The sequence below is a fragment of the Coccidioides immitis genome, assembly GCF_000149335.2.
Source record: "Coccidioides immitis RS genomic scaffold supercont3.2, whole genome shotgun sequence".
Lineage (NCBI taxonomy): Eukaryota > Fungi > Ascomycota > Eurotiomycetes > Onygenales > Onygenaceae > Coccidioides > Coccidioides immitis.
The window spans coordinates 1,161,031-1,172,376 of record NW_004504309.1 but is presented as its reverse complement, the minus strand read 5'-3'; the positions used below and the strand labels follow the sequence as shown (position 1 = coordinate 1,172,376).

The following is an 11,346-nucleotide window of genomic DNA, read 5'->3' as shown; positions in this document are numbered from 1 at the left end:
GGATCAACGAGGCCCTGAGCTCTTTATGAGATGGAAAGCGAGAGAAGCCGCAACATCCTCCTTGGAAATTAGTTCATTAGTTGGGGGAAGTGAGTTTTCGAAAAGCTTCTTTTTGGGATCAAAGCCCAGGCTCCTTTTTCCCACGCTTAATAATAAGGCACTGGATGCGAAATAACTACATAGGTTGTCCTGGTTGGTGGAACTTCCGTCGAACGCCCGTGAGCCATGGAACGCGAAGACCCTTTTCGAGGGCCTTTTTTGGCCGGCAACGAAATTTTTGCGTGTTGGAAGGGCGGGCATGACCGGAATGACAAGTCTTGGCCTGCTGCGATCGACCTTGCAGTGTTAATAATTTTTATTCTTTTTTTTTATTTTATTTTATTTTATTTTTTTTCCAATTCTTCTTTGTTATTGTGGACTGTTGAAATCGGTCTTTTATCCCCTCGTAAAGTACTCCGCACCCCATACTCCGTCGACTGCAACTTGCTGCCGGCCTCCACGCCAGCCCGCATCCCAAGCTCCGTTAAATACCCAAACAATTCATATCTCATGCCCTTCGCTCACGATTCCCAATCCCGACAGCCCGGCCAACCAGACGCCGCCACCGCGGATGATGTAATGCGCAGCGATTCCCCAGCTAACTAGTCCGGTTATGGACCAGTGCGTTGACAGAAGCCACATGGATCTGGGCGCACAGAGCAAGCTGATTGGCCCGAACCCCGCCACTTGCACGGTGCCACAGTTGATCCGCGTTGGACGATGCAGCCAGCCGTGTGTCAGCACGGTGAATCGAACTGCCGCAGCGGGACGTTTGCAAAAAGAATGAACTGATGAAATGTATGCATGTATGGAGTACAAGAGTACGGAGTACTCTGCGCTATGTATGTATGGTACCCTGTACATATGGACTCGGTATAGTGAGGGGTGTCAGCTCTCCAACCTTTTTGTCACTTTTTCCCCCTCGTGCATAATTGATATTCATTACCGTTGATCGACTATTTAGCGGTCAACGACTTCTGAAAATTGGCTTTTTTCTTTGAAGAAATAGGGGTCAGGCATGATCCTGGGTTAGGGGATTCTCTGTTCAAAACTTCAGCCATTCGAGGAAGTACATTGGCCGCCGGATGGTTTTGGCCCCCCGTCGTGGCGGTTTGAAGGAATTGATCCCTGCATGAGCAATCGCATGACCGCTTGCCCTTTGAATACTCCGTATTGCCTAACAAGTTCGTTATTTTGCTTGCAGACTTGACAAAGGATACTGTTCGATCTGAAATGCAAAATGGCGGGCACTGCAGTTGGTACAGTTTGATGAGATCTCTATTGGTCCATGATACATTTTTTGAGTAAATGTCCCTTTCACAATTACAGTACCGTGCAAACTTTGAAGAATATTTTGCAATGTGTTGACCTGGACATCAAGGTGAGGTACAGAGGCCATGTGGCCCTGCTATCAGATAATCGAAGCGAAGATTCCTTTGTTTTCCTCTCTTTTCTTTTTTTGATTTTTGTCCCCTTCACTTGGAAGACATGAAAGACATTATTCATTTCCCTTTGGCCAGAAACACATAGTTTGAAAACTCCGCATAAAACAAATACATAGCCTTGTTTGAATCCTAATGCACCCCTTACTGATGGACAGCACGCCAAGTCATTGCAAATTCTCTTTTGACATTGAATTGATTAATAGATAGAAAGGTGGGACGGCAAAGATGTTTTTGGGTTTTTGTTGGTCGCTCGTTTATTCTGCCAACTCCCGGATCTTCTCCTGGGCACGAGCATTCTTCTCTGCGCGAGAGAGCTTCTTGGCCTTGTACTTCAAGCTCTCAGCCTTCCACTCCTCCTTGCTCTTCTTAGGACCAGCCTCCTCGTCCTTCTTGAATGGATCCTCACGGATAGCCTTGTGGGCCTCAGCGTACATATCCTCGAGCTCACCAGCCTCGAGTCCGTTGTCGATGTACATCTGGAACTGACTCTTGTAGCGCTCCTCGTCGTCATCGGCAAGACCCTCCATGTACTCAGCAACGTGTCCACCGAAGATGTACTTGCGGAGAGTCTCAGCATCGAGCTCCTCGGTTTCGATGTCGAAGCCAGGGAAACGGTTCTCGGAGTGAGGAACCAAGATACCACCATCGGAAGCACCCTTCATGGCGGCGAAGACACGGGCACCGGTCGAAGTGCGGTGAAGACCAACATCGAGGAAGGCCTTGAAGGGGCGGCGGGTACCCTCGTCGGTCTCGGCAGCCTCGGTGAGAGTGAATTCACCCTCTGGTTCCTCAACACCGACAAAGTCCTCATCCAAGCCGAGCTTCTTCAGGGTGCGGCGGGCAAGGAGAAGACCGGTGGCGTAAGCAGCAGACCAGTTGGTAAGACCATTCTTGATGCCATAGCGCTTAAGCTCGTGAGCGTAGGCACAGGCAATGACCTTGTCGCCGGTGAGTTCAGAGGTGACGATCTGGGTGATGATGTCACGGTTGGTGAAGCGGACGACGAGACGGTACTTGGGCGAGTTGTACTTGTTCTTCGCCTGGGTGATCAATCGCTTACGGGCATAGTAGTCAGTTTTACCCTGTCGGCGACGCTTGAACTTGGTTTGGTAGCGGCTAGGATCGCACTTCAGTCACGGTTCTTACACATCGTAATAGAGGGTTCATCAGAGGAACTCACCTGTAGTAAGCGCTGTTCTTAACAAGCTTGGTGAAAGGCTAGTGAACAGAAACCATCGAGTCAGCAATTTGCGCTTCAGATTCATTCAAATCCCCTCGCTCCGAAGCATCTTGCAAAGACTCGGCTGGCCCTCGTTTTTGCGTTCCCACAGGTTGTGGTGGGGAAAATTCGGAGGACCTCAAGAGGGGAGGGCAAAATAGTAGAGCGGATGCCAATGTTGGCGAATTCGACTTACCATCTTGCCGGCTGTATACTACCCGTCGATTTGGCGAGATCTGCTTGCTTAACGTTGGGCGATTGATGAACGAAGGGAAAAGGACTGTCGGTGGTGGGAATTTCAACCTTGTGTGGGCGAACTTTCGCTAAATCTCCCAAAGCTCCTGTTGAAACCAGGGTTGGCGACGACACGCGGAGGGACAACCGCCCGCACAAAAATCTCGAACCACCAACGGACATAAATAACTAATGCTGCATATACTTCAGATAATTACACTGACATTGTATTTGTTGTCTTTGATATTTCAAATCGCGTACAGCTCTATCCGATAATCATCTAAGCGTCGAGAGGAGAAGGCAATCAACCAATTCTACAATTTCGCTCTGTCCGAGTCATCGAGCAGTTTCATGCCCGTAGATCTCTCCAATTCCCTCACAGCATCATCGGTCTTACCCAGATCTACTTTAATCGTTCTCATACCCGCTTTCTTCGCCCATTTCAAATTGATGCCGATGTCATCCAGGAACACTATATCGTCTGGCGCAATCCCACCAAACCCTTTCTTCGCCGCCTCCTCTCTCATATTTTTCAGCGCGAGTTCATAGATCCTAGGATCCGGTTTCCTCAGTCCACAATGTGCGCTGGAAATGAAGAAATCAAACATCTGCTTCACTTCATGCATCGCCGATCTCTTGCTATACGGATGGTCCTCAGGTAAGATGGTCGTGTTCGACAACGCCCCTAGGATGAATTGCCCCGATTCCTTAAGCTTCTTGAGGGCCGGGAACATGTAAGGGTCTGCTTCTCGTGATACGCGCATCATTTCCCAGAACATATACTCCGCATCGACCTTGGGGAGTGGAAGATGGGCGGAAGACGTCGTGGACGATGGCGACGAGGTCTGGGGGTTCTTCTTCTTCAGTTGCTCATGGAAAGCCTCCCACAGATGCTGATGTTGGAAGTCGCGGTTGAATTCCGCGAAGAAGTTTGCGTCTAGCTTGATCTCGCCTCTCTCGATCCGATGCCAGGCGCCGTTTGGAGAGGTGTGTTGGATGGCGTAGTTTATCCATCCAATAGGTATGTTGTTTGCGATCTCGTAGTCCAGAATTGCTTGAAACGGAGAGACAACCTACCAAGGCAGTATATATTAGCACTTGCAATCGTAACGTCTTATAAGGCGGGCTCAGAGACATACGCAGACGCCTCCGATGTCAAAAAGCAGCCCTTTCGGGCGGTTATTAGTCGCCATTCGCGAAAGAAGTCCAGGGTCTCTTGCTTGGGGATGGCTATATCTCTCGAATATACCGTTTTTAGTATACGGTGTTTATTATATTTGATATTCTAACCAGAGGTGCAGTAACTGGGAACAGTAACAGTTTTATCATGGCCCGAGTCACTTTGGAGCTGTTCGATAAGCACAATCTTACCGAGGTTAAACCCAATCGAAAATGGCGCCAGTTTGGCATTTAGATACATAGGGACAATGGCTCCGGCTACGTGCAACAGAAGAATGCAAGCTACTCTGGAAATTTGCAACAGTAATGCCTCCCGCAATTTGCATCACCACCCAATGGTCCGATCAAACTCCCGAGTGCCTGGCCGATGGTGCAGGTGCCGAAGCGGTCAGTCACGTGAAAGCTCACGCCAAGCCGTTTATACCATAAAAGGCCGAATGTTGATGTGATGTCAGCCTGGGTGAACTACTCCCTACAGGCAGCTAATACGCGACAATGGCTCACTCAATGACTGTCGCTGAGCTGAAAACAGCTTTCCTTCGGGATCAAATCCGAATATTATCCACTTCTTTAGACCCAACAGAGGATTGGAAAGATTATGGCCCGGAAGTCGAAAGTGACCTCTCGGACAAAGCTGTGGGCGGCGTTTTGCAGAAACGTAAGAGCATGATGCGAGGCTCTCCGTATTAGTCGACAGGCTCATGGATAAAACAGTAAACTCGATACTCGGACAGCATAACCGCTCCGTCTTGTCGACCCAAGCAGTCCACCATGTTTCCCAACAGATTGAGCGGCTGTATCTGAACGCGATTGACCCAGATTTGGGAGGAGGTAGTGCACAAAGGCATACGGTAGAAAAGGGTGCTGACCTGACAAGTCCTGAGTATGTTGAGTTTGAATGGATCCAGCTTCTTTGATCTTCCCTTGGTTTAACATTAACGCAGGAGTATCAAGCGGCTTCCCGACGAATGGATGGGAAGCAATGTTTCTGCAGAGGCCCAGGAACGGTATATACCCCCATCTTGATCGTATTTCCTGCCTTGCGTTAGAGATATGCAGCCTGACGAGATACCGCAGATATATGCAGTTGCACAAACAACTTGTTTTGCTCGATGCCGAGCGGAATAAACAGCGACAGCGATTGGCTCAGTACAAGCAGCTGAAGACTTTGTTGGAACCATTCAACGAACCTCGAACAAATATCCAACCAAATCTTGTCAGTAAAGATAGCCAGCTGGCTTCAGAACTCGGCCGAATGAGAATGCTTCTGGCAAAGGTGGCCGACAGGGTCAACCGTGTCGGCCAACAACGAGATGGGGTGCCAATAGAAGAGCCCAATTCGCTGGAAGATATGGATACCAGGCTAGCGAAGATCCTGGATATGACTTGAAATCAATTCGAGCACGCTCAGGGTCATTCAATTCCCCGCAAATCACCTAAAAGCCGTTAAGTATGGAGCCCCTATGTTACCTAGGACTCGCATTCCGAGCAATCCGTCAATGCTGGTGTATCCATAATGCCAACGCAGATAGCGGCCGCCATATGTACAGCGTTTCTACCTGTGATGGTTCCCTAAGCCGGACTACTGTTACAGAGGCCATGCTATGACGCTGCAGACATGAAAATTACGCAGGTGCATTCAATACTGTGGGTAGGGGTTTCCCACAGGAAAAGGCCCTCAAATCGGACCCAGCTGTATGTGGACGGGAGGGGGGCCTGCAGCCAGGGGGACGATTGCATGGTAAATGTCTCTCTAAGGCGCGGACTTGGATTTGGAATCTTAGATAGAGTGTTCTATAAAGCAATTCAGGGAGCTAGTTGATAGAAGACAGCAAAGGACACCCTGTTAGATAACAAAAGCACAAAACAATGCAGAGACATGGTGACAGGTGGTTGTTGCCCAAACAGGGAATGCTGCTAGCAGGACGGCGTACAGTCAGCGATGCGGCACTTTCTCTCACATCGCATTCCTCTTCGTGCTCTCTTCCTGCTCTCTTCCTGCTGCTCTCTCTCCTACATCTTCTTTCTTTGCAAAGCTGCTCGTCATCACCTTCAATTATCCAGTCTATCCTGGCTCACGTTCTGGTCAATCCGCCCCTCATTGGACTTCTCGGAACATTTTTTCTCCATACGCCAGAATCATTTCCTTGGTTGGCTCCTGGTGGATAGTGAGTTACATAACTAAGTTAACTAGCTCCCGGATCGGATATTCAGGATGTCCGAAAGCATGGGGCCTTGTGAAGGTGAGCGCACGCTTGGCAGCAACTCTGCATCAACATTCCACCTCACTTCTCCTATTCTGGACAACCAAATGATGGACCTGTGTCGCGACTAGCTTTTCCACCATTCGATTCCGAAGTTGCTGTGGAGTCGTCCGACAGCTCCGTTGAGGGTCAGCCTATCCAACGGCGCCATCGTCGCAATCGAGCGTCAGTCACTCAGGACGACCTCGAGCAGTTTCGTGCGGGATACTTGGGCGTTAGCCGCGAAACTCTGCGCGACATCCAGGCTCAACGAGAAGCACAGGAGCAGCTTCCAGTCTTGGATGCAGCATTGGCCAATCTGACGATGTCGACTCCAAACAACGGGAGCACACCCGCTACAGGCACCGACTCTAGTCCCGGCTTCGCCAACCTTTTCGATAATAGCACCCCGAGCATGTCTAACATTCCGCGGCCGAACCACATCCCCCTTCCACCTAGCCCGGCGGGCAGTCAGAACGGCGCCACCGGGGGAATGGCAGGAATGGCGACAGGAATGCCAATGAATGCAGGTCAAGAAATGGATCTCAACTATGTTTACCAAATGATCACGGAGTTGAGCGAAGTTCTCGCGCACAATCGTGACACCACAAAAAATATCATCCGGGCCAGTGAGGAACTTGCTGTAAGTTCCCGTTCTGTAATATTTTGCGCTCCTTTCCGGCAATTTTTAGCCGAAAGAAATATCTTTATCCACACATGCGAAACTATACTTTTTATTGGCGCTAACATCTAATCTAGAGGCGTGCTGCTGCTGAAGGAACCGCTCCCAATCTGCAGCAGGTTAACGGAGAGATTGCTTGTAAGTATCGACGTACCGGCAATATCAGAAACAGTTTGCGCTGACCGATCCCTAGCCGCTCGCATCGCTGATCTCGAGAATGAAGTTGCCAAGCAGAAACGTGTCATCGATATACTTAAATACGAACAGATGGAAAATATGAAGTTGATTGGTGAATACGAAACCGCTGTTGGGACCATGACCGAACAGATTCGCAACTATTGCTGCAACGTCAATGATCACTTCCTCGCTCAGAAGCGCCGCTACAATGACCTCCTTCAAGAGGAAAAGGACGCCCATCTCCAGAGCCGTTTGGAGCGCGACTACTGGCATTCTCAGACTTTGCGATGTGCTGAGATGATCCGCACTGCTTATCGCCTTCGCTGCGAGGAGGAAGTGCTCCCCATTCGAATCGTTGCGGGACTTCAGAACGAAGTGCGCGCCCTTCGTAACGCGCTGGGTCTGGACCCTGAAAATCCTGAAGAAGAATATGGCTGGGAAATTCTCAAGGATGCTCCACCTGGCGTCGATTAGATGACACAACATCTTTGTCTCATCCCATAATCTCTCCAGGCTGGGCAAACTAGATTTCTGGGTTTAAGGCGGCGTTTTAGGGCACCTTCTCTTTTTATGCTACAATGAACTGATACCCCTTGAGCATGGCAGGATGGCGGGCGATTTATGGATCAGGCGCCAGGAGGCAATTTGCTAGGTTCAAGAATCTGATTGTATGTTCTCTTTTAGTCGTGTGTCATCCTAACACTTGTTGCTGGGGAATATACAACGGTCTGGATGCATTATTTACACTGGATGGCTTTTCTAAGCTAATAGTTTTCCCTTTCCTTTTCCTTTACCTTTTTTTTTTTTTTTCCTTTTAATTGCAGCTAGCTGATTATGAATGAAATCAGTCACCCTCCTGGAAATCTTGCAGCCAGCCCAATTGATACCAGCTCTGAGATAAGTTTTGAACAATGCATATTAGCAACCCCTATGGGACTCACTCTTTTCAATCCTTATATGATATCCTTTTTCCTTCTAATCTGCTTGTCCCAGTGCCAAATTTTTGGAGTGTCCGGCATTATCGACCGGAATTCATGTACGCTACACCATGATGGCTCCCAACTGAAAGCCCAAGAGCCTCGGGATTGGAGCTCAAACTGCTCAATTACCTTTTGGGCAAGCAACTATACACAACGTTTCAATTTTCTTTTTTTTTTTTTTTTTCTTTCTCTCTCAACGTTTCTTAACCTGTATCAATAGGCAAGAGCAAAGTTTGGTGTCCAATTTATCACAGGCCCCTGTCCGATCGGACGGAAAAAGGGAGTTTTTTTGGGTAAGGGACACCTGCACTTGGTGGATTTATTGGCCTCCAGCTGAGTGGCCAACGTCGAAGATCGTTACTGTACGTAGTACTTCCTACATTTTTGGCACTCCCGCGCAGAATTATCTGTTGAATCCAGCCGCTTGCCTGTATGCACCTGGATTTGATGTGAAAAGGGAACACAAATATGCCATCCTGCTGCTGTCTGAGCCTGCCATAGAGGACTTGTGTTCAAGGTACTTCAGTGTCAAAGCGGTAAGCAATTGTGGGGTGTTGGGTATCTACGAAAGTTAACCCTCTTTAACTTAGCGGAAGTCAATACGGAGTAGAATCGTGTGAGTCATGATATCATTCCTGGAACTCTGAGATCTAATGATAACCAAGCTGATATGTTTAAAGATAACAGGCAACAGCCACTGCCTTCATGTTTGGTGAGACTTTCAGACCAAAGGCTATATAAACATTGACCTTCGATAATTATGGTCGACCAGAAACACGGAAAAGCCATTCAGCTCAGGGATGCGATCTTACGCTGTACAATATTTTATGCGATCCAGTACCAAATCTTTTCGATCCAATTCTTCGGGATTTCCGACGGCCATTCAACCGCATCAAGAGCGGCTTTTCCGGTAAAGATGTCGGCCTCGGAGGCTGCCACGGCCTTTGTCCTTTTGAAAATTTTCCAGAATACGTAAAGACCAAAGTAAATCGGGATGCCGACATATGCAGTGATGAATGAACGAGTGTTGAATGGAAGGAAGGCATAGAATCCGTTAAACACGATAATAATGGAGAAGAAGATCAGAGATATCCAGGCAACATAGGGTTGGAATGGACTTCGGAATATCAGGGTGTCGCGATCCACACCTTGGGCCTTGAGAGCATTGTGGAACTTGATATAAGCCACGCAAATGGAGCACCAAGTGAAAAGGGATGCGATGGTGGTCAGGTTCTGAAACCATACAAACACCACGTTTGAACCCGCGGTGGTGGACAGGTATGTGAGCAAGGAAATTAATGCTGTGATTAAAACGCAGTAAATTGGGACGCCCCTACGTTCGAAAAAGATATCCATTAGTAAGCGTGTCGTCTCCAGGTCACTATCATCGTCAATACTTACGATTTGGAGCACTTGAGTAGGAATCTTGGGGCATGGCCGTTCTGGGCGAGAGCATAGAGATATCGACTTCCGGTGTACAAGAAGGCATTAGCTGACGAAGAGGCAGATGTGAGAATCACGGCATTGATAATCGAGGGCAAAGCCGGAATACCAGCTCGGTATATTGCGATGACCCAGGGAGAGGCGGCACCACCAGGAGCGTTCTTTTCTTGAGCATCCAAGAGGCGTTCATCGTCGTACGGGACCAAAACTCCAAGGGCAAGGGACCCAAGGACGTAGAAAAACAGAATACGCCAGAACACACGTCGAACAGCCTTGGGAATGTTGCGTCTCGGGTTCGCCGCTTCTCCTGCAGCACATGCCACTGTCTCCACGCCGCCAAAGGAGAACGCAGCATTGACGAGCGTTGAAAACCAACCAAGAAAACGGCCTTTGTCTCCCGTGCCCTTGTAGACGTTCATTGCACCGGGTTCTTTCCAAAAATGGAATCCGAGCCGTGGAGTGCCAGGAACGCCACCGAGGTCGATGATCAGAGACAAGATGAGCAATCCGACAATCGTGATAATCTTGATACTGGCGAAAATGAACTCCGCTTCACCATAGACCGAAACGGCGAAGATATTGAGCAGCAGGACCAGGACAATGACAATGGAGATCCAGGCGGCGACGTTGATATCCACCGCGCCCTCCCAGAACTGAATTATGACCGATGCGGCTGCAATTTCGACGCAGAGAGTGATCGCGGAAAGATACCAGTTCTAGAAGACTATCAGTCTCTCTTCTTTGCTTTTCGTTTGCATCTACCCAGCTTTGGCGTTAGACTCACATTCCAGCCAACGGCGAAACCCATAGCTGGGTCTACATAACGCGCGCAGAATTGAGGAATGGCACCGGGCAGAGGCAGCCAAGTAGCCATTTCGCCGAGAGACATCATCTAGAACCTGGTCAACTATCTCCTAGAAGTGACTGCATACTGGACACATGTCTTACCATGCCGAAGATAGCGCAGCCAGTCATCGTATAACCAAGTAGCAAACTGAGGGGACCGCCTTGAGTCAGAGCTCGACCGATACCCAAGAATAAACCGGTACCAATCGTGCCACCAAGGGCAATGAATTGAATATGGCGCGATTTTAATCTGTATCTTCGAGTTAACTACAGCATCAAACAGTGTCAAGATATTGGACGCCTACCCTCGAGCAACATAGCCATATCGATCGGCGGTCTCCACGTCTCCATAGATGTCGGTCGCCTCTCCATATCTCAACTCCTTGACGTCGACTTCCTTTTCCAGGCCTTGGTCGTAGGCTGGCGCTTGATCGAGCCCTTTGTCCATGGCGATTGGAGGTGCTTCACCTCAAGAAGATGATGAGAGATGCACCCAGGAGAAGTTATGACGACTGTTGGAAACCTCGAAAATCGCCCTGATTTGCACACACCAGATCGTTGTCTCCCGATGTATACACGGGGGCGGAGTGGGTAAAATTGCGCAGCAGGGAGGAAACAAGAGGTCTTCTAGTAGGATGCCTGGGCAACAGGAGGCGCCATCAGTATATATATATGTACCTCCCTGCTTACGCTTTGTATTACGGTCTGGCGTCGGCACGGAGGAGGGTGGGTGGGTTGCACGCTCTGAAAGGGGGCAAAAACGGCTCCTCTCCACGTTTGCAACACCCGCTTCCCCTCACGCTCCCATCCCTACGCGGTATTTTTACTTCGCTTTTCCCGAACATTCGACCCCCGTACT

General features: G+C 49.1%; 7 protein-coding genes across 7 annotated transcripts; 3 read left to right on the top strand and 4 right to left on the bottom strand.

The window, feature by feature from the left end:
• Positions 1–3: 3 nt before the first annotated feature.
• On the bottom strand, positions 4–300 carry CIMG_13000 (uncharacterized protein; the record flags this gene model as incomplete). The annotated part of the gene is made up of 1 exon (XM_001242010.1): positions 4–300. One exon carries the CDS (start codon positions 298–300, stop codon positions 4–6), a length of 297 nt encoding a protein of 98 aa, XP_001242011.1.
• A 983-nt stretch (positions 301–1,283) lies between these two features.
• Positions 1,284–3,035, bottom strand: CIMG_05906 (60S ribosomal protein L5). The gene is made up of 3 exons (XM_001242009.2): positions 2,900–3,035; positions 2,665–2,702; positions 1,284–2,600 (listed from the first exon to the last, which is right to left on the bottom strand). Exons 1-3 carry the CDS (start codon positions 2,900–2,902, stop codon positions 1,739–1,741), a joined length of 903 nt encoding a protein of 300 aa, XP_001242010.1. The 5' UTR covers positions 2,903–3,035; the 3' UTR covers positions 1,284–1,738.
• A 90-nt stretch (positions 3,036–3,125) lies between these two features.
• Positions 3,126–4,351, bottom strand: CIMG_05905 (epoxide hydrolase domain-like phosphatase). Its single transcript, XM_001242008.2, has 2 exons — positions 4,077–4,351; positions 3,126–4,010 (listed from the first exon to the last, which is right to left on the bottom strand). Exons 1-2 carry the CDS (start codon positions 4,128–4,130, stop codon positions 3,252–3,254), a joined length of 813 nt encoding a protein of 270 aa, XP_001242009.1. The 5' UTR covers positions 4,131–4,351; the 3' UTR covers positions 3,126–3,251.
• A 253-nt stretch (positions 4,352–4,604) lies between these two features.
• CIMG_05904 (uncharacterized protein) lies at positions 4,605–5,624 on the top strand. The gene is made up of 4 exons (XM_001242007.2): positions 4,605–4,774; positions 4,831–4,999; positions 5,061–5,123; positions 5,194–5,624. Exons 1-4 carry the CDS (start codon positions 4,612–4,614, stop codon positions 5,504–5,506), a joined length of 708 nt encoding a protein of 235 aa, XP_001242008.1. The 5' UTR covers positions 4,605–4,611; the 3' UTR covers positions 5,507–5,624.
• A 707-nt stretch (positions 5,625–6,331) lies between these two features.
• Positions 6,332–8,177, top strand: CIMG_05903 (uncharacterized protein; the record flags this gene model as incomplete). Its single annotated transcript, XM_001242006.2, has 4 exons — positions 6,332–6,359; positions 6,452–7,002; positions 7,119–7,179; positions 7,235–8,177. The coding sequence occupies 4 exons, from the start codon at positions 6,332–6,334 to the stop codon at positions 7,690–7,692; spliced, it is 1,098 nt and encodes a 365-aa protein (XP_001242007.2). The 3' UTR covers positions 7,693–8,177.
• CIMG_05902 (uncharacterized protein) lies at positions 8,130–8,773 on the top strand (the record flags this gene model as incomplete). The annotated part of the gene is made up of 2 exons (XM_001242005.1): positions 8,130–8,254; positions 8,419–8,773. The coding sequence occupies 2 exons, from the start codon at positions 8,130–8,132 to the stop codon at positions 8,771–8,773; spliced, it is 480 nt and encodes a 159-aa protein (XP_001242006.1).
• Positions 8,774–8,810: 37 nt separating this feature from the next.
• Positions 8,811–10,935, bottom strand: CIMG_05901 (proline permease; the record flags this gene model as incomplete). The annotated part of the gene is made up of 5 exons (XM_001242004.2): positions 8,811–9,531; positions 9,600–10,357; positions 10,426–10,533; positions 10,590–10,737; positions 10,793–10,935. The coding sequence occupies 5 exons, from the start codon at positions 10,933–10,935 to the stop codon at positions 9,024–9,026; spliced, it is 1,665 nt and encodes a 554-aa protein (XP_001242005.2). The 3' UTR covers positions 8,811–9,023.
• Between the last annotated feature and the right edge of the window lie 411 nt (positions 10,936–11,346).

What these genes read in the sequence shown, in the direction of transcription:
- CIMG_05906 (XM_001242009.2), bottom strand. An exon ending in AAGAACAGCGCTTACTACAG is followed by an intron (nt 2,601 to 2,664) that starts GTGAGTTCCTCT and finishes GTGCGATCCTAG; the next exon opens with CCGCTACCAAACCAAGTTCA.
- CIMG_05905 (XM_001242008.2), bottom strand. Translation starts at nt 4,130, where the DNA reads ATGGCGACTAATAACCGCCCGAAAGGGCTGCTTTTTGACATCGGAGGC. An exon ending in TTGACATCGGAGGCGTCTGC is followed by an intron (nt 4,011 to 4,076) that starts GTATGTCTCTGA and finishes CTGCCTTGGTAG; the next exon opens with GTTGTCTCTCCGTTTCAAGC.
- CIMG_05904 (XM_001242007.2), top strand. Translation starts at nt 4,612, where the DNA reads ATGGCTCACTCAATGACTGTCGCTGAGCTGAAAACAGCTTTCCTTCGG. An exon ending in GGGCGGCGTTTTGCAGAAAC is followed by an intron (nt 4,775 to 4,830) that starts GTAAGAGCATGA and finishes TGGATAAAACAG; the next exon opens with TAAACTCGATACTCGGACAG. An exon ending in GCTGACCTGACAAGTCCTGA is followed by an intron (nt 5,000 to 5,060) that starts GTATGTTGAGTT and finishes ACATTAACGCAG; the next exon opens with GAGTATCAAGCGGCTTCCCG.